The sequence below is a fragment of the Ranitomeya imitator genome, chromosome 4 (assembly GCF_032444005.1).
Source record: "Ranitomeya imitator isolate aRanImi1 chromosome 4, aRanImi1.pri, whole genome shotgun sequence".
NCBI classification, from domain to species: Eukaryota; Metazoa; Chordata; class Amphibia; order Anura; family Dendrobatidae; genus Ranitomeya; species Ranitomeya imitator.
In genome coordinates, this window is record NC_091285.1 from 604680974 (window position 1) to 604701742 (window position 20769).

The 20769-nt window shown below is 45.8% G+C and overlaps 1 protein-coding gene across 1 annotated transcript in view; it reads right to left on the reverse strand.

Annotated features, from left to right (window-relative positions):
• Positions 1 to 5909: 5909 nt before the first annotated feature.
• Positions 5910 to 20769, reverse strand: part of C4H2orf42 (chromosome 4 C2orf42 homolog) — a 48602-nt gene continuing 33742 nt past the window's right edge. The window contains exons 5-9 of the mRNA XM_069766539.1: positions 14654 to 14758; positions 11514 to 11621; positions 10754 to 10854; positions 7679 to 7838; positions 5910 to 6376 (exon numbers count right to left, since the gene is read on the reverse strand). Coding sequence (XP_069622640.1) covers positions 6165 to 6376; positions 7679 to 7838; positions 10754 to 10854; positions 11514 to 11621; positions 14654 to 14758 — 686 coding nt within the window. The 3' untranslated portion in view covers positions 5910 to 6164. The remainder of the gene's footprint in view (positions 6377 to 7678; positions 7839 to 10753; positions 10855 to 11513; positions 11622 to 14653; positions 14759 to 20769) is intronic.

The window sequence follows — 20769 nt, forward strand, 5'->3', positions numbered from 1 at the left end:
TGGGATTAAAAAAAATGGGTTACACAGGCAGGCAGATAAAATAACAGATGGGAAATCTATAAAAAGGTTTCACTGGAAGAAACACTTCATGGTGATCATTTGCCATCTTATATTCAATATCAGCGGATGGTCCCTGTCAACCCTCTACCAATGTGGCCACATTAAAGCACCACTCCAGTGTATTTTTTTACGTTGACGCTGGAGTGGTGCTTTTAATCTTAGGTTCATGCTCTAATCTAATGTCCCTGCCTCAACTCTCATACTTACCAGAAGCTGTCTTCACCTTCTACCTTCACCGCTCCCATTATTGGTCTCCAGCAGTTTGTGATCTGCTGTAGGGCTCCAGTGTTTGCTAGGTGAGCCGAAGGTCACTTTTCAATGCAAGTCTATGAGAGCCTCATCTGACCATCATAGACTTGTAATGAGTTTGTGACAGTTACTCAAGACTGATGGATGGTCAAAAAGTTGTGGTCACAAGACGGCACTGATAAAAGGTGAAAACAGTGGGGGTGGGTGGGAGTGTTAGGCCGGCGACACACATAATGTATAAAAATACGGTCCGTTTTTTACGGCTGAGAATTGCAGCCGTCATCTGTGTGCAATCCGAGGATGCAATTTTTTTTCTCAAAAAAGTATCCGTTTGTCATCCGTATGGCGAGATCTTCTCGCCGGCTTGCAAAATGGACATATAATGGATCCATGGCCTCAAATATTTGTAAAAACATATATAATCAGTGACATTATATATATATTTCATACAGAAAAAAAGAGAATTAGAGCAGCACAAAGAAAAAAAAAGTCCGGGTGCAGAGCCCCCCAGGCAAATACCAAACCTCAATTATAAAAAAGAAAAGATGGAGGCAGCACACCGTTAGTAGTGAAAAAGAGCTTATTTAATCAGCCCAGAGCTAGATAGCAGAATAGCCGGTAATTCAATTGCCGACCCGACAGGATATGAGACATGGTTTACATACAGTAAACCATTGCATATCTGTTAGATTTATAAATGTCCCTCATTCTCACTGGTGGAGAAAATTGCGCGGTAGCCCACGCCAGTATTTTCCCTGAATAAATCCTTTAACACCTACAGCTCCAAAATTTTACAAACACACACTACTAACATTATTAGTTAGGGACATATAAAAAACTAACTTACTGTATGTAAACCAGGTGTCATATCCTGTTGGGATCTGCAATGATTTTACAGAACCAAACAATTGAATTATCGGATATTCTGCTCTGTATGAAATATATATATATATATATATATATATATATATATATATATATATATATATATACACACACTGATGGCCCGTGTGGTGTGCAAGTTTTTCTCGCACCCATAGACTTGCATTGGCGTATTTCGAGCGTAATACGGTGACAATTGCAGCATGCTGCGATTTCGGACGCAAATATAATACGGCCGAGAAAATTACGCCTGTCCCATAGATTAAAATTGGTCCGAGTGCTATGCAATTTTTTTATCGCATAGCACTCGTCCGTATTACGCTCTAGTGTGACTCCAGCCTAGCCACAGGTGTTTTAATCGTAGCAGGTCCATTACCCCTCCACAGAGAGAGAAATTTAGTCTGTTTCGTAGGTACCCATTCAGATGAGGACGTTTATTCTCAGCGAGGAAAGGCAAGTGTAGGACCTGGTATAAGAGAGATGCCCTAATGTGGCTACCAGGTACAAATAAGTTGGCCAATTTATGCGCTAAAGGCTCTCATTTTTTCATATTTCTAGTGCAGTAATGCAGTTCAATTTTCATGTTTGCATGTTTTAGCGCCGCAGTGTGATGCCTTATTTATTTGACTTTATATGAGTTGGTGACTCTAGGTTCAGCACTTGTTCACACTTATTCTATGTTTGGATGTGACGGTCAGTTTTTTGAAATTTGTATTCTTTAGACTGGGTCAAGGACCTCAGATTAGAAGCACTACTTCAGTGCTGAAAAAATACGGGTATTACATACCTGGTAATGTGTTTTTTCATGAGACATGACGGCACCACGAGAGAGGGGATCCGCCCATCAAGGACAGGAAACCTTCAAGATAAAAGGGCCGGCTCCTCTCTCCACATCAGTTGTTTTACAGAGTACGAGAGGAACTCCGTCGGTTAGTGTACACATAAATAATACATCCTATACGGTTCTATTCACCGACACCCAAGGAAGTGTATAATACAAAAATGCTAATAATGCACCCAACTAATGACGTGATCAAAAGGGTGGGAATATAAGGGTGCCGTCATGTCTCATGATAAAACACATTGCCAGGTATGTAATACCCGTGTTTTTCCATCATACATGACGGCACCACGAGAGAGTTACAGAGATTTGTATTCTCTTTTAGCGAGGGATCACTGCTTGTAACACTCTTCTCCCAAATGTGAGATCAGAGGTAGCAGATAGGTCTAGCCTATAATGTTTAAAAAATGTAGACGGAGAGGACCAAGTGGCCGCCTTACAGATTTGGTCGATGGCAGCATCTGCTCTCTCCGCCCACGACGTCGCTATGGCCCTCGTGGAGTGGGCTTTCAGACCCTGTGGAACAACCCTGCCTGCACTACTATACGCTAGAATAATGGCCTCTCACCCATCTAGCGATAGTTTGTTTTGAGGCTTTAAGGCCCTTACTTGACCTCTGGAACGAAACAAATAAAGCCCTCTGTTTCCTCCAGGATTTTGTCATCTCTAAATACTGTAGGATACATCTTCTGACATCTAGGCAATGGAGTCTCTCCTCTTTCTTGTTACTAGGATTGGGACAGAAAGAGGGTAGGGTTATATCCTGAACCCTATGGAATCTCGATACCACTTTGGGGAGATATGCCAGATCTCATTTTATTACAACCCTATCGTCCTTAATTTGTGTGTAAGGGGGGTCAGCTGACAACGCGTGTAAATCCCCAACCCTACGGGCCGATGTAAGTGCCACTAACAAAGCTGTTTTTAATGTTAGTACTTTATCTGAGGTTGTATTTAACGGCTCAAAGGGGCTTTCTGTCAAAGCTGTCAATACTAAATTTAGATCTCATGGTGGAGGAGTAGGGGATGGGACAGAGTCAGCTCTACTACAGGCTCGGATAAAGCTCATCACCCATCTATTGCTTGCCAGGTCACAGTTGAATAAGGCTGCTAAAGCTGAAATGTGTACTTTGAGGGTACTAACAAGCTAATCCCAGATCTAAGCCCTTTTGCAGGAACTTCAGTATTGCCACTATCGGGACCTCCCCTTCCCGTATTGGCCCTGAGCTGGACAGGAATTTCTTCCATATTCTCCCATAGATCTTGGTCGTTACTGGTTTTCTGCTACTGAGCAAGGTTGATATTAAACCAGCTGAGAACCCTTCTTTCTCTAACAACGACCGTTCAAATGCCAGGCTGTCAAATGTAGCCCGGAATTCTGCGGGTGGTTGAAGGGACCCTGTGTTAGAAGGTCCTGGTCTTCCGAGAGTACCCACGGGTCCGTCACTGACATCACTCTCAGCCAGTAAAACCATGGTCTTTTCGGCCAGAAGGGAGCTATTACAATCACTCTAGCCTTGTCCTCCCTGATCTTCTTCAGAACTGCTGGAATTAGACATATCGGTGGGAAGGCATACAAGAGTCCCGACGTCCATTCTATGCTGAAGGCATCTACTGCCAACGGCCTGCTTTTGAGGCAAAGAGATCTACACTGGGTCTTCCCCACATGTGTACTATCCGTTGAAAAATTTCCTTTTTTAGGGACCATTCCCCTTGCCTTAAGTGGTTCCTGCTTAGAATGTCTGCCTTTATGTTGTCCACACCTCGAATATGCAGGGCCGATAATGAAAGGAAATGCCTTTCGGCTAGTGTCATGAGTCTTTTGGTTATGTGCATCAGTGACCAAGAACGGGTGCCCCCGTGGCGGTTTACGTATGCGACCGCTGTTCGATTGTCTGATAGGACTCTCACATGGTGTCCTGTCAAGTATGGAAGTAACCTCCTTAGCGCTTTTTCGATTGCTAGGAGTTCCCACTCGTTTAAGGATAGATTTTTCTCCTCTTGAGCCCAGGGGTGTTGGACCCATAGTGTGTCTGAGTGAGCTCCCCATCCCCATGGACTGGCATCCGTTGTGATTACTTTGGAGGCTGTGTATGTCCAGGGAACTCCTCTCGGAGATGACTATCTGTAACCACCATCTGATAGACTGGAGTACAGAGATTGGGAGAATGAGCTTCTGCTCTAGCTGCCCCTGAAGTTCCAGGTCGTTCCGCAGCACACACCATTGCAGTTCTCTTGCATGGAACTGGGCCCATTTTACTGCCGGTATGCAGGAGGCTAGGGACCCCAACACCGACATGGCTCTTCTTAAAGTCATCTCTCGTTTCTTTTAATGTCGTCATAATCATTTGTTGGATTTTTTCCTCTGGGAGGTGACACTCCTGCGCCACGAAGTCTACTGTGATCCCTAGGAAATTCTGGACCATTGCTGGCTCTAGTTTGGATTTCTTGAGGTTCAGTTGCCATCCTAGTGTCTGTAGAGTGTCCATCACTATTCTGACCTGCTCCTGACAGTGAGAAAAGTTTTTCCCCACTATCAGGAAGTCATCTAAGTAGGGTATTATCAGAGTGTCTTTTTCTCTGAGATGTGCTGTGACCCTGTCCGAGTGCTGCCGCCGGGTCCTGCACATGCACACGGCCATTATTTCCGATGCACACGGAAATTATTTCCGGTGCACGCTCTTTCAGCGCCCATTACTTCCAGGCGCGCACCCGGCCTTTACTTCCGATGCGCCCGAAGTTTCTGGCCCCCCTGCCCGCATCAAACATTCCGAGTGCTGCCGCCAGGTATTGTGCGCACGCGCTTACCTCCATTTCCGGGTACCTGGCGCCGGTTGGAGGGAGGCTTACAGCGCCGGGAGTGTCCACTCCACGGATGTCAGGAAGGCAGAGCGGCACTTACTCTCAGCATCCCCTCAACGCTGCCAGACACTGCTCCATACTTCTCAGGTACCGACCAGGAAGGAAGGAGGGAGGGGGGAGACCTGCTCTTAATTCTCGACAGGGAGGCCCCCAAGCTCCGAGGAGACTTACTCAGCCCAGGCACAGATGTGCCTTACGGGCTGCATGGCCACCTTTAGTCAACAGGGGGGGCACCATGTAGTGACCCACGAGGACAGCAGGATTTTTAATCAACAGGGGGGAAACGATATCTGCGGCCCCCGGGGATAATTTTCTACCCAGGCATTGCCTCACGGTTTGTGGCCATGCTTCGCTCAGGGGGGGGGGGGGGAACATGGAATACTTGACCCCCGAGGCGACTACCGGTACCTGGTGACGGGTGCAGCAGACCAGCGCCTGCCCAAATCCACCCGACCCAGGCATCCTCTTCTGTCTTCATCAGAAGTCTTCAGCTTTAAAGTTCCCCGTCAAGGACAGGAAACCAACTGATGTGGAGAGAGGAGCCGCCCCTTTTATCTTGAAGGTTTCCTGTCCTTGATGGGCGCATCCCCTCTCTCGTGGTGCCGTCATGTATGATGGAGAAACAGGGATTTTTGTGTACTCACCGTAAAATCCTTTTCTCCGAGCCACTCATTGGGGGACACAGGACCATGGGTTTATGCTGCTGTGTCCCCCAATGAGGCGAAGGAGAAACAGAGATTTTTGTGTACTCACCATAAAATCCTTTTCTCCGAGCCATTCATTGGGAAACGCAGCAGCATAAACCCAAGGTCCTGTGTCCCCCAATGAGGCGAAGAAGAAAACAAAAATCCACAAAACGCTGGAGTGGTGATTTGAAAGACAAGGCTCCTGTGTCACGGCTATGGATGGAAGGCCCATAAAAACTTGGAACAATTATTTTTTCAAAAATTAATCTTTAAAATACGGCTTCTCAAAAAATTCATAGTGACGATCTGAACCCCATTTCAGTCCAGACTTGTTTCTTCAGAATAATATTGGCTGTTTTATGAAGACAAGAAGGATGCTCGACTTAAATACACACAAAAGACAGCGAGTGTACCGTAGCAGCAAATAACATTAAAAAAGAGAAACTCTGCATATTAATGCACAAGAAAAGTTCATGGTCCTGAATTTGTGTCACTGGATGAAGCGCTCCTCCTTTGGCAGCAACAAACCACCAAGATGGCAGATGCAGCGCACTCATCCTGCTACTTCCTACTGTACAGAACTATTAATCAAAGGTAATGGTGGTCAAAGGTGTGATCTCTAGGGTGTGCTCCAGGGCGTGGGGAGCGGGATCAGTGAATTCAGGCAATGGACCGTTTCGATGGTGGCCATATTCAAATTTAATGCGCAGCTCTCCGATCTTGGACAGAGGAAGAATATCTGGGATCCACTCAATAGTGAATGGGGTGGGCTCCTTCTGATCTGGGGACGTGTTACCTGCAAAATAAAGAATGTTAAAAGCCTTGGAATTAACCCTATCAAGTAAATTGGTATATACATACATACACAAAAATGTTTAATATTAAATAGCTGGCACCTATCTTTAACAGCAGTGGCTGGAGCAGAGTTCCAGCTGCCGCAGGTAATAACCATTTAAATGCACCATCAGAAACATTTAAATGATGTCACAGCCAATGTGATCAAGTGATGGTTCCCAATGGTGACCATTTTTCCATAATTAAAAATAATGAAAAAAATACACATTTGTGGTATCACAGCGTTAGTAAAAGTACGGTTTATCAAAATATAAAATTAATTAACCCAATCAGTACATGCAGCAACAAAAACAAATAAAAAAAACAACAACCACAGAATTGTGTTTTTGTAAAAAGAAAAAAACACGAAAATGAGAGAAATGTTGCATGTACCTAAAAAATGGTATCCATGAAAATGTACTTTGCTTTCATACAGTTCCATTGATGGAAATGTAACAAACGTTACGAGTCTCAGACAATGGCGGCAAAAACATTTTTATTTTTTCCTTTGCAAACTTCTAAATTATTATTATTATTTTTTTATTTAAGTGGTGAAAAATAAAAGGTGGAAGTTTGGCATTGCCACGATCATACTGACATGGATAATTGGGTTTACAGGTCATTTTTACCACTCAATGAATGTTGTAAGAACTAAACCCCCAAAAAACAAATGTCAGCATTGCATGCTTTTCACCAATTTCGCCCCACTTGGAAGGTTTTTTCCCTCCATTACTCAACATATGATAATGTAAAAGAATGGAGTCATTCAAATGTACAATTCGGCCCTCAAAAATAAGCTCTCCTACAGCTATGTCGACGGAAAAAATAAAAAGTTATGGGTTTTAAAATAAATGGGAGGAAAATAGTCAAAGAAGAATTGAAACTGGTTTATTTTTTAATTTTATTTCCTCTGTATACCTTAGTATATACAGTATTACAGTATATAGTGCAAATATGACATTTCATACGAGGACCAAGATGGCAATGATAGGTGTTTTCAGTAGGCCCCAGCTGCTATGGTAGCCCATCGGCACCACGTGAATGTCACCGACAGGGATAGACAATGGCATTTAAATGGTTAAACAGCAGAGATTGGAGCTAGCGGTAGGTGCCAGCAGCCACGTATGGATCGGGCACAGGTCCTACCAGCCGGCACTATATGGAGCGGGCACAGTTTCTGAGCCTGCGCCATACACCCACAGCCTCCCAAGGACGTACTATTACATCCTGTGGAGTTAGAGAGTTAATTATGCACAGAACATACCAACTTTCAGGAAGGTTTTCAGTTCCAGAGGGCGTATAGGCTGTTTTTCCAGTCTTCCATAGGTTTCTGCTATGTTTTCCACTTCCACCTTCGGGCATTTAAATAAATCGAATGTCCCATCTCTATTCTGGACAAAACTTCGGGTAATTTCTAGTGGCATCTGAGCAGGAGAAAAAAAAAATCCATTAGTGCTGTGTAATACTGACGTATAGCAGCCAAACGTACTCTCTTTTGGTACGGAAAGCACATTAGCATCTCTGCTGAGGACTTTGCCACACACTTTAAAAATAAGATCGACCAAACAAGGCAAGTCTTCACTGTTCAACCACCACAACCCCTTTGTATGCCAGACCAATGCCCAAACCCATAACCTCCCTATCCAACATCACTGAAGGGTGGTTTAATTGTCTCCTCTCCAAATCGCACCTCACCATCTTTGCGCTCTACCCCATCCCACCTCCTCCCCAACCTCACCACCACTCTTATCCCATCACTAACCCACCTCTTCAACCTATCACTAACTTCTGGCACCTTCCCTTCTGCTTTCAAACATGCCACAATCACGCCTATCCTTAAAAAAGCCAACCCTCGATCCAAAAGCTATGTCCAGCTATCGCCCAATATCACTGCTCCCATTCGCTTCCAAACTCCTGGAACAGCACGTCCACTCTGAACTTTCCTCCCACCTCTCATCTAACTTGCTCTTTGACAATCTGCAATCTGGTTTCCGCCCCCATCACTCAACTGAGACAGCCCTGACCAAAATTACTAACAACCCACTTACAGCCAAAGCTAACGGACAATACTCTGTACTCATCTTCCTAGACCTGTCCTCTTGATTTCGACGCAGTGGACCACTGCCTCCTACTACAGATCCTCTCCTCCTTTGGCATCAAAGACCTCGCCCTATCCTGGATCTCCTCATACCTTTCCAACCGCACATTCAGCGTCTGCCACTCCTACATGACCTCCTCATCCCACCCTCTCTCTGTTGGAGTCCCCCAAGGCTCTGTTCTAGGACCCCTACTCTTCTCAATCTATACACTCGGTCTGGGACAACTCATAAAGTCCCATGGATTCCAGTACCACTTTTAGGCTGATGACACTCAGATCTACCTTTCTGGCCCAGACGTCACCTCTTTGTTGTCCAGAATCCCAGAGTGTCTATCAGCCATATCCTCCTTCTTCTCCTCTCGCTTCCTCAAACTCAATGTAGACAAATCTGAACTCATCATCTTTCCTCCATTTCATAGATCTTCCTTACCTGACCTATCTATCGCAGTAAAGGACATCACGCTTTCCCCGTCCCGGAAGTCCGCTGCCTCGGAGTAACCCTCGACTCTGCCCTGTCCTTCAAACCGCACATCCAAGCTCTTTCCACCTCCTGTCGCCTCCAGCTCAAAAATATCTCCAGAATCAGTCCTTTCCTCAACCGTCAATCTACTAAAATTCTTGTGCATGCCCTCATCATCTCCCGCCTTGACTACTGCAACATCCTTTTCTGTGGCTTCCCTGCTAACACCCTTGCACCTCTCCAGTCCATCCTTAACTCTGCTGCCCGACTAATTCATCTCTCTCCTTGCTACTCCTCCGCTTCCCCTCTGCAAATCTCTTCACTGGCTCCCATTCCCTCAGCGTATCCAATACTGACCTACAAAGCCATCCACAACCTGTCTCCTCCATATATCTCTGAACTGATTTTTCGATATCTTCCCTCACGTAATCTCCGGTCCTCCCAAGACCTCCTTCTCTCCTCCACACTTATTCTCTCCTCACCCAACCACCTCCAAGACTTCTCCCGAATATCCCCCATCCTTTGGAATTCTTTGCCCCAACACGTCCGACTATCAACCACATTTGGATTCTTCAGACAGAACCTGAAAACCCATCTCTTCAGGAAAGCTTACAGCCTGCACTGACCCTGCTGCCTCCTCACTACTACCGAAGCTACCGCCTCACCAACACCGGGGCTCCTGCAACCCTCAACCTATTGTCTCCAGGGCAGGGTTCTCGCCCCTCTGTATCAGTCTGTAATTGTTAGTTTGCTTACTGTACATGATATCTGTAATTTGTATGTAACCCCCTTCTCATGTACACCACCATGGAATCAATGGTGCCATATAAATAAATAATAAGCGTGTCAGAGTAATTACCCATCTTATAGCAGAACGTTCAATGCAAATGTGAACCTTGCCTGACTTATGTTAGAGATCAAAATAATATTAAAAAGTGCATACAATTTTTCCAGTTAAAGGTTATATAAAAAGGTAATGGCCACGTATACTACTCATAATAAAGATAAACTTGGTTCCAGCTTTGCAAGGGACCACATTTTCTTGGGAGACATTTGTGTTCTGCCTCTAACATGCCAATCAATTAGAAAAAAAATACATAACACTTAATTTTAACATTCGTCATAAGGGGGAGGTTACGTCATCCCCTCTTGCAGAACTCTCCGTTTCATCTTTTTATGCCTGCAAGTTCTGTGTAATTGTTGATAAACCTCGTCAGTCAGTAAGAGTAAGTTTACATAGAACGACCGGCGGCACGATATGACCGCTGATCGGTATGAACCCTTTGGTTTACACAAGCAGATCAAAGCAAACAATGCATAGGCTGCCGTTGTTCTCAACAGCGTAAGTCCTGTTTACACAGAAGAGCTGCCGAGGATGATGATCTTTTACTTTGCATAAGATCATTTCACTCGATTAACAAACATTCATTGGGTGATCGGCAGCCTGTTTACACGGCAAGATAATAGTGAAACCAGAGTTTTTAGCACGGTTCACTCTCGATTATCATGCATTGATAATGCGCCTGAGGTAGTAGACAAGGAGGAGGGGGATGCAGCTGCAGTTATGAACGGCATGCTGCCAAAATGGAGGGGTACAGAAGTGGGGATAGGTTTATTGTGATGGGCAAGTATGATTTTAGAAGAGCACAGACGCTCATGAAGAGAGAAAATAGGCATGTTCAAAGGAATGCAGGCAGCTGAAATAAAGACCCCAAATCACAATATCTACAGAGTCCCCATTGTCCTAACATAGGCAGCTGTAAAAAGGCACAATTTCCCACCTCTGGTGTGTCAAAGATCTGTTTAACATGTAAAATGTTAGTGATGTGCCAGGTGTACTTGGAGAAAGTTCCCAAAGGAAGGGCGTCTTTTCTTACGAAGGCTGAAAAACACAGACATTCAATGCATCAGCTCAGACCATTCTTTACATAGCAGGTACTGCAAATTTACTCTTTAATATCCCCTTTTCTGTCTGGAACTTCAAGCCATTTTTTTTACGTTTACTAATAAAACCTAAATGATTAAAATGTAAAAGTCATTATATACCCAGATACCGAAGTATATTTATGGGAAAGAAGACACCTGGCACTTGATAAAAAGGTCACTCAGCAACTTTACACCATTTGATGCAATTTTTGTGGCCACGTCTGACGTAAGCAGAGACGTGCAGAGCTCATACATGTCACACATGCTTATACATGTCACACATGCTCATACATGTCACGCATCTACAGATTTTGTCTGCACATCTTCACAAAGTCTTCTCATCTGAACAGAGCAAAAATCTGAGATGCAGACACTGATACACATTTACATGAATGGGTGGATAGATGACCTGAAGTGGCACAAGGGAAGAGGTGATAATATGAAGACAAGCTCCTGTACGCCAGTGGAGGCTATACCGTGGGAGATATGACAGAAAAGGATTGGCTCTTTATTCTCCATCAGGTGAATGTGCAATGTTACCGTGACATATAAGGCTCTGTGCCCATAATTAGGTGCGGCAGTGCGGGGCGACATGGGCACATTATATGACCGTACCTGTAGTGCAGTTGGGAAGGCGCATCCTCACATTCCCCATGGACAGTCTCTGTGACAGGGCATCAAAGAATGATTGGGGAATGTGAAACACCAATGGCTCCGGTTTACCTAGGAGAATGAATAAATGAAGAGGTTAGTTTGTGTATAGAGAGCAATCTCCTACATAAAACACATCTGCCATAGGCTCTATTAAGGGCAGTTTATAATGGAAGCCAGTCACGGTGAGGGACGTAAACTTTTATCAATGGAACCGACTGACAAAAGGGGTTTGTCATAAAAATGATAGAATTCGTACAAAGTGATTAAAACCTCAATGGGACCTATGTCAGAGACTTGTGACGCACATGTAAATAGAAGACTTACAGCTTTTATATTAATTTATACACATAAAAGTAATGAACGTGGAAATACATATACTGGATATAAAAAGCCTACACACTCTTGCTAAAATGCCAGGCTGTCATAAAAAAAAAAAAATCATACCAAGAATCATCATTTCATTTTCCGTTAAAAAGTGGCGCTGAGGAATAAGTACCCTTATCTGCTGCGTATCAGCGGTTAAATTTGGCATTTTATAATGCTGTGTATCAGCCCCCAGCCGGACCCACACGAGAAGAAAAATAACTATTATGCTCTTCTGGGGGCGGTCCAGTCCGATAGGCGTCACTGGTCTTGGTCCGGCGCATTGTTGCCAGGAAAGGTCAGAGAAGCCCAGCGCCTGCGTACTGCAGGACTTCGTTCTACCCGCAGGAGCGCGATTCCGGGGAGCCTGTGTGGATGACGCCGGGACGTGTCATCCACATGAAGCAAGCAGGAGGACGGGGAGGCGCCGGACCAAGACCAGCGACACCCATCGGATCAGACCGCCCCCCCAGGTGAGTATAATAAAAGTTATTTTTCTTCTCTTATAGGTCAGGTTGGGGGGCTGATATACAGCATTATAAAATGCTGTATATAAGCCCTGAAAGCGGGTGCGTGCAACTCGTATCGGCCAAACCTGGTGACAGGTTCCCTTTAAATGTAGCTTGTCCCTCAAAATTGATGAGAAAACATTAAGAAAATTGGTCCGGGGGGCTCCAAAAGGCCTACAGAAACAATAAAGGAGCTGCAGGAATTCCTGGCAAGTACTGGTTGTGCATGTGACACCAATCTGCTGCATTCTTTATATGTCTGGCTTGTGGGGTAAGGTGGCAAGACGGAAGCATTTTCTTACAAAGAAAAAAAATCCAAGACTGGCTGTGTTTTGCCAAAGCCTAGATCAAGTCTGCTAAAAGCATGTGGGAAAATGCGCTAAGGTCTTATGAGACAAATGTTGAAATTTTTGGCCATAATTCCAAAAGGTATGTTTGCTGCAAAGCCAAAACTGCACATCACCCAAAGAACAACATAACTAACCCACAGTGAAGCATGATGGAGGCTGTATTATGCTTTAAAGCTGTTTTTCAGCAGCTGGAACTGCGGTTTTAGTCAAGGATCCCTTCAAAAAGAACCTGAAGACCCACCTCTTCCGACAAGCCTACAACCTGCAGTAACCACCGATTGACCAAACCGCTGCACGCCCAGCTCTATCCTCACCTACTGTATTCTCACCCATCCCTTGTAGATTGTGAGCCTTCCTGGGCAGGGTCCTCTCTCCTCCTGTACCAGTTGTGACTTGTATTGTTCAAGATTATTGTACTTGTTTTATTATGTATACCCCTCCGCACATGTAAAGCTCCATGGAATAAATGGCGCTATAATAGTAAATAATAATAATAATAAGGTGAAGAGAATTATGAACAGTTCCAAATAGCTGTCAATTTTGCAACAAAACCTTCAGGCCTCTGCTAAAAATGAAAGGGAACGATACCAATCATACCTCCAAATCAACACAAGAATGAATTCGCCAGAAGATCACAGCTTTGGAATGGCCCAGATTGGCATGCAAATTAAAATCTAACAGATTTGGAGCTACTGCGAGGATGAGAGGACAAAGACTACCAATCCTCGATGCGCCATACTGATAAGATTCTGACCCAGAAAGACTGAATGCTGTCATAAAGTCAAAGATTATTTCAACAAAGTATTACGGTAGTTCAGGGGTGTGCATATTTATTTTAGTTCTTTATTTTTCTTTTTCCACCCGAAAACATTTCAGTATAGTTTTCAATTGAATTGTGCATATTATGGGTGTCATCAATGGTGGAAAAAATTCTGAAATTATTCTTTTTGATAGTTTTTTTTTTTTTACATGACAAAAACCTGGCATTTTATCAGGGGAGTGTAGACTTTTCATATCCACTATGGCATTACTTATATTGTACTGCACTTAAAGGGACACTGTCACCTGAATTTGGAGGGAACAATCTTCAGCCATGGAGGCGGGGTTTTTGATTCACCCTTTCCTTACCCGCTGGCTGCATGCTGGCTGCAATATTGGATTGAAGTTCATTCTCTGTCCTCCGTAGTACATGCCTGCGCAAGGCAAGATTACCTTGTGCAGGCGTGTACTACGGAGGACAGAGAATGAACTTCAATCCAATATTGCAGCCAGCATGCAGCCAGCGGGTAAGGAAAGGGTGAATCAAACACCCAAAAACCCCGCCTCCATGGCTGAAGAATGTTCCCTCCAAATTCAGGTGACAGTGTCCCTTTAAAGGGCTTATTTTTCCAGATTATTGTATGGTAGCTGGTGTATAGACTATGGTTTACATAATGAAATCACAACCATGTGTAGCGCTGACACTGAACAAGCTGGAAGCTTTCTCTGATACCTTGACATTTTTAAAAGCAGCTCTAGATAATGCAGGCTGTATGTTTGCATCATGTAGAAAGTACTTCCAACATTACTCCATGTTTTCTGGATATTAATTCTATATATTAGCAAGAAGTGAACATTGAAGCTACTGGGTGCCAGCTCAAAATCTGTAGCAGAGCCTCACTTACCCTGTGCCATTTATAAGAAGGACATCTACTTATATTGCACAGACCTTCCATGAACAAGTGACTGAGTGCAACCGATACCTTGGCATCCCCTAGACTTCTGTAAAATGGTGCTCAAAAGTGACCTTGTACATTAATGTAGAAATTTTGTTAAGCCCACACTCACCAATGAGAAATGGACTTGTCACATTTTTACCCATATGTATATTGCTACTTACCATCAAACTGGAAATGCATGGTCTGGTGGATCCTCTCTGTCACACTGGCCAACCAGTCCAGGAAGGTCAATGACACCTGACTCTCGTTCATCAGTTGATTTGGCACTAAGGATGGAAGCAAGCATTATAAGTTATCTTGCTTAGTGTAAGTTCACACAAACATATTATTATTATTTATTTATATAGCACCATTAATTCCATGGTGCTGTTCATGAGAAGGGGTTACATACATATAACATAGTTACATAGTTATTAAGGTTGAAGGAAGACTTTAAGTCCATCTAGTTCAACCCATAGCCTAACCTAACATGTTGATCCAGAGGAAGGCAAAAAAACCTATGTGGCAAATAGTAAGCTCCACTTTGGGGAAAAAAATTCCTTCCCGACTCCACATACGGCAATCAGACTAGTTCCCTGGATCAACGCCCTATCAAGGAATCTACTGTATATACCCTGTAACATTATACTTTCCAGAAAGGTATCCAGTCCCCTCTTAAATTTACCGTATTTTTCGGACTACAAGACGCACTTTTTCCCCCCCCCAAAAAAGGGGGGAAAATGGGGGGTGCGTCTAATAGTCGCAATGCAGGCTTACCGTGGCGGCAGAGGTGCGGTGGCAGAGGTGCAGCGGCAGAGGTGTGGCGGCAGAGGAGGCGCAGTAAGCGGGGTCCCTTTCTTCGGTGAGGTGATGCAGCAGCCCGGTATGCAGCAGAGCCGGGTGAATCCTGTTGTTATCGGTGGTGGCGGCCGTTTTCCTGAGGCCGCGCGTGCACAGATGGAGCGCTCTGCTTCCCGGTGCTTCAGGAAAATGGCCGCCGCGATCTCCATCTGCGCACGCGCGGCCTCCCGCGGCCATTTTCCTGAAGCCCCGGGAAGCAGAGCGCTTCATCTGCACACGCGCGGCCTCAGGAAGATGGCCGCGCCCACCGATAACAACAGGATTCACCCGGCTCTGCTGCTTACCGGGCTGCTGCATCACCATACCGGGGAAAGGGACCCCGCTTACTGCGCCTCCTTTGCCGCTGCACCTCTGCCACCGCACCTCTGCCGCCACGGTAAGCCTGCATTGCCTGCACGGTAAGCCTGGGACCCCTCTCACGCCATACCTCTCACTGCACCTCCTGATCCCAGCACCTCCTCATCCCAGCACCTCCTCATCCCAGCATCACCCCACCTCTGCCGACACCTTGCCTCCTGTGACCCTGCTCTGCCACCGCCAGCCCTCAGGTAAGATACTGTAAATTCGGACAATAAGATGGACCCCCATCTTATAAAAAATCTTTTTTTCTGCAATTTTCACCCCAAATTTGGGGTGCGTCTTATGGTCCAGTGCGTCTTATAGTCCGAAAAATACGGTAAGTAATGAATCACTCATTACAACATCATACGGCAGAGAGTTCCATAGTCTCACTGCTCTTACGGTAAAGAACCCGCGTCTGTTATTATGCCTAAACCTTTTTTCCTCCAAACGTAGAGGATGCCCCCTTGTCCCTGTCTCAGGTCTATGATTAAAAAGATCATCAGAAAGGTCTTTGTACTGTCCCCTCATATATTTATACATTAAAATAAGATCACCCCTTAGTCTTCGTTTTTCCAAACTAAATAGCCCTAAGTGTAATAACCTATCTTGGTATTGCAGACCCCCCAGTCCTCTAATAACCTTGGTCGCTCTTCTCTGCACCCGCTCTAGTTCAGCTATGTCTTTCTTATACACCGGAGACCAGAACTGTGCACAGTATTCTAAGTGTGGTCGAACTAGTGACTTGTATAGAGGTAAAATTATGTTCTCCTCATGAGCATCTATGCTTCTTTATCAAATGAGATGTGGTCCCTAAAAAAATAGGGATTTTTGTGTACTCACCGTAAAATCCTTTTCTCCGAGCCATTCATTGGGGGACACAGACCATGGGTGTATGCTGCTGCCACCAGGAGGCTGACACTAAGTAATACAAAAAAGTTAGCTCCTCCCCTGCAGTATACACCCTCCTGCTGGCTCCCAGCTAACCAGTTCAGTGCAAAAGCAGTAGGAGATCAATAACGACATATAAGCGTAAAACATGTCACATTATGTATGAGAGTGTAACATATCAAAAGATAAAAAACAAAGCATAAGCTAATAACAGGGTGGGAGCTGTGTCCCCCAATGAATGGCTCGGAGAAAAGGATTTTACGGTGAGTACACAAAAATCCCTATTTCTCCTTCGCCTCATTGGGGGACACAGACCATGGGACGTCCCAAAGCAGTCCCTGGGCGGGGACAACATCAGATCAGGCCGTGTAACCGCTACTTACAAGTGCGCCACCGCGGCCTGCAAAGTCCGCCTGCCCAGACTCACATCTGTGGAAGTATGTGAATAATAGCGCTTCAAGAATGCATGCGGACTGGAGGAATCCGCAAGCTTGCGGTCATGCTTGCCGACGTCTGGTGCCTAGAGCCCTCAGACAGGGAAATAGGCTGACATCTAGCCCGGAAGGACTCCTGGATGGAGAAAAGAATCCACCAGGCTAACATGGCCGAAGAAACGGCTAAACCCTTCCTGCGACCGTCATGAAGCCTACTTGCCATCGAGGAACCCAAGTAAAGTGTCCAACCTTTGGAAGGACGCCATCCTCGATACGTACCCACTCGGAGCACTCACTTCTTCCTGAATAAGGAGAACCCATTCCGTTTTGTGGACTGGAGCCGAAAGAGATGAGAGGATGATGCCCCTGCAACAGTGGGAATACAATACCGCCTTGGCAACGAGGGAAGGGGATGGCTTGAGGGCAACCCTGCCTTGATGGTAATAAGGAAAAAAGACACAGAACAGAACAACGAGTTCAGAAGACTCGTCAGGAGGACAAGAACGCAGAGAAAGAAGGGAAGTGACCTTCCCTGATAGTAAAATCTGTCCGGATCAAAAAAGGAGTCCACTGTAAGATGCCCAGGACCATTAAGGTCCCACGGATCTAACGGTACGCGGTAGGGAAGAACTACAGGTTAAGGCTCCCTGCGAGAAAGTCCATAATTCCAGTTTTGTCGCAATAAGACGGAAAAATACTAGAACCGTAAGCGAGAAAACCTGACATGGTCAGTGCGGGTCTCCCGGGATCACTGGGGCCCTTCCTGCTTCCGAAAAGATCTCAGACGTAGTGGAAGAGGGGTTATAGAAATTGGTACCATTGAAGAACAGAGCATGCACTGCGATGGTCCTGGAGCGAGGCCAGACCATGAACGGAGTACATTAGCGTTCATCTTGGACGCCATCTGACCTACATCTGGAGTACTCCAGTGAAGGCAGATCCGATGGAAGACTTCCGAGTGAAGTTCCCACTCACTTGAGGAGAAAACCTGACAGCTGAAAATGTCTGCCGCCGAGTGTTCTACTCCAGGGATATGTACTGTTGAGATCACCGAATGATAGATCTCGGTTCATCAGATAGTGCGAGGTACCTTGGCCATGGCGCTTGACTGTGGGTACTTGCTAGATGGTTAACGTGTGGCACAGCCGTGGCATTATCCAACTGAAGACCCGCCAAAAGCCAGTGGACCTGCTGTAGGATCAGTCGTACCGTTGGGATCTCCAGAGAAAAGATCGGGAGAAGAAGACTGGCATTGGTATTTCCTAATAACTGTTGGACCAGGAGAAGGCTCTGGTTTTTTTCAGAACCCTCCTAGCGAACTTGACTGAACCGAGGGAATGAGTGATCAAGTGCACAAGCTCTCTGTTGAAGGGCCACGACCTTGACTCGAGAGAGAATAACCATCCTTCTTGGGCCGGATCATCCTCAAAGAGGATCTGCTGGACTGGGCATGAGGAAAAAAACTTGTCTAAGTTTAGCTGTTAGACCAGTTGAGAGGGTATTGCAAGTCATATAGACGACTCAGCGTAGTCCTAGAAGAGCGGCTACAAAGTCGACCAAATAGGGCAGGACGATCATGCTTCTAGGGTGCAAGAAGCACATGACAACTGTCATGACCCTTGCGACCACTCTGGTGTGGTAGCCAGGCCGGAGGGCAAGGTCGTGACTTGAAAAAGCTGTTCGCGAATGGAAAGGCGAAGAGATTATTGTAGAGAGGAGAAATAGACAAGTGAGGGTAAGAATCCCGAATGTCGATGGATGCCAGAAAAGTCCACCTCTATCTGTTGAAGTAATGGCTGAGCGGAGGAACTCCATCCGAAAAAAGGAGGACCTTGTCAAAGGTTGTTAGAAGTTTGAGGTCCAGGAATGGTGACACTTTTCATTCCCTCCTTTTTGGAACCAAGGTCCCTTAGATCTAGACTGTCCTGGACAATGCTTCCACTGCTGGTTGGGTCTGTAGAGGAGATACGATCCCCTGCTAGTCTCCCGCTCAGAAGATTTGATTGGCCAGCTATACTGTTGAAAACGAAGTATCCTCTGACCAGGAGACTATTGGTCAAGCAACCCATGTGGCGGCTAAGGAAGGGTAGAGCGCTGAACCCGAAAACACAAGACGGAACGAACTAGATTTGCTATCCGACCGTCTGTGGTATCTAATTGATGATACACCGGCCAGGATACTGGTAGGTATACCACAAGAAATTCTACCCGGATAGTCTGCCCAGTGGCAGAATGCGGGCCTGCAACCAGCAGGTCTCTGCCATTGTCGTGCAGAATAGAAAATAAGGAACCCTCGATCCACCCTCTTCTTAACAGGGACGTGGAGAGGAATCGTCCGCTTTCCTGCATCTGATACAAAGGGGGGGGGAAACCTCCTTGTTAGGACGCCACAAATGTGTGCCTCCGTACATGCCCAGAGTTCCAAGTGGACAGGACAGGTTGTCTGGCGATAGGCCTGGATGCAGAAGAGGATACATGGAGGCGACACTCCGTGTGCTCGTCTGTTGAAGGTGTGGGAGGAAATCGGAGCCCTTTAAAGGACCCGTCGCCCATAAAAATCCGACCAGGTATGGCATCCTACTTAGAGGTTTCTGTCCGGTGCATCCCCCGTCAATTTGTTGATGGAGATTTTCTAGAACCTGTATGTTTATCTAGAATACTTGCGGCCCCTGCTAGCTGACGGCTCCCATTGTAGGAGAGGGAGCATGTAGAGTGCTCCGGAGCTCAGTTAGGGTGACCAGCTTAGGATAGGTGATGTGCCCTTAAGACCAGTAAATACTGGTCATGCGCCTTTAAGACTAGGGAGTACTGGTCATGAGCCTTTAAGACCAGGGAAAACTGGTCTTGTGCCTTAGTAAGATGACGTACTGTTCATGTGCCTTTAAAAGCAGGGCATGCTGGACATGTGCCTTCAGGAACCAGGGCCTACTGGTCATGAGCCCTTAAGAACCAGGAAATACTTGACGTGAACCTTTAAGTCCAGGACATACAGGTCATGTGCCCTTGAAACCAGGGCATGCTGGTCATTAGCGTTTAAGACCAGGGCATACTGGTGATGAGTCTTTAAGACCAGGGCATACTGGTCGTGAACCTTTAAAAGCCAGGGCATACTGGACATGGGCCTTTAAGACCAGGGTATACTGGTCATGTGCCTTTGAAAACCAGGGCGTACTAGTCATGTGCCTTTAAGACCAGGGCATACTGGTTATTTGCGTATGAGACCAGGGGATACTGGTCACGTGCCTTTAAGACCAGGGCATACTGGTCATGTGCCTTTAAGACCAGGGTATACTGGTCACGTGTCTTTAAGACCAGGGAATACTGGTCACGTGCCTTTAAGACCAGGGCATACTGGTCACGTGCCTTTAAGACCAGGGTATACTGGTCACGTGTCTTTAAGACCAGGGTATACTGGTCACGAGTCTTTAAGACCAGGGCATACTGGTCATGTGCCTTTAAGACCAGGGCATACTGGTCATGTGCCTTTAAGACCAGGGCATACTGGTCATGTGCCTTTAAGACCAGGGAATACTGGTCACGTGCCTTTAAGACCAGGGCATACTGGTCATGTGCCTTTAAGACCAGGGTATACTGGTCACGTGTCTTTAAGACCAGGGTATACTGGTCACGAGTCTTTAAGACCAGGGCATACTGGTCATGTGTCTATAAGACCAGGGCATACTGGTCACGTGCCTTTAAGACCAGGAATACTGGTCGAGTGAGGAATGCTGGACATGTGCCTTTAAGACGGGAGCATACTGGCCATGTGCCTT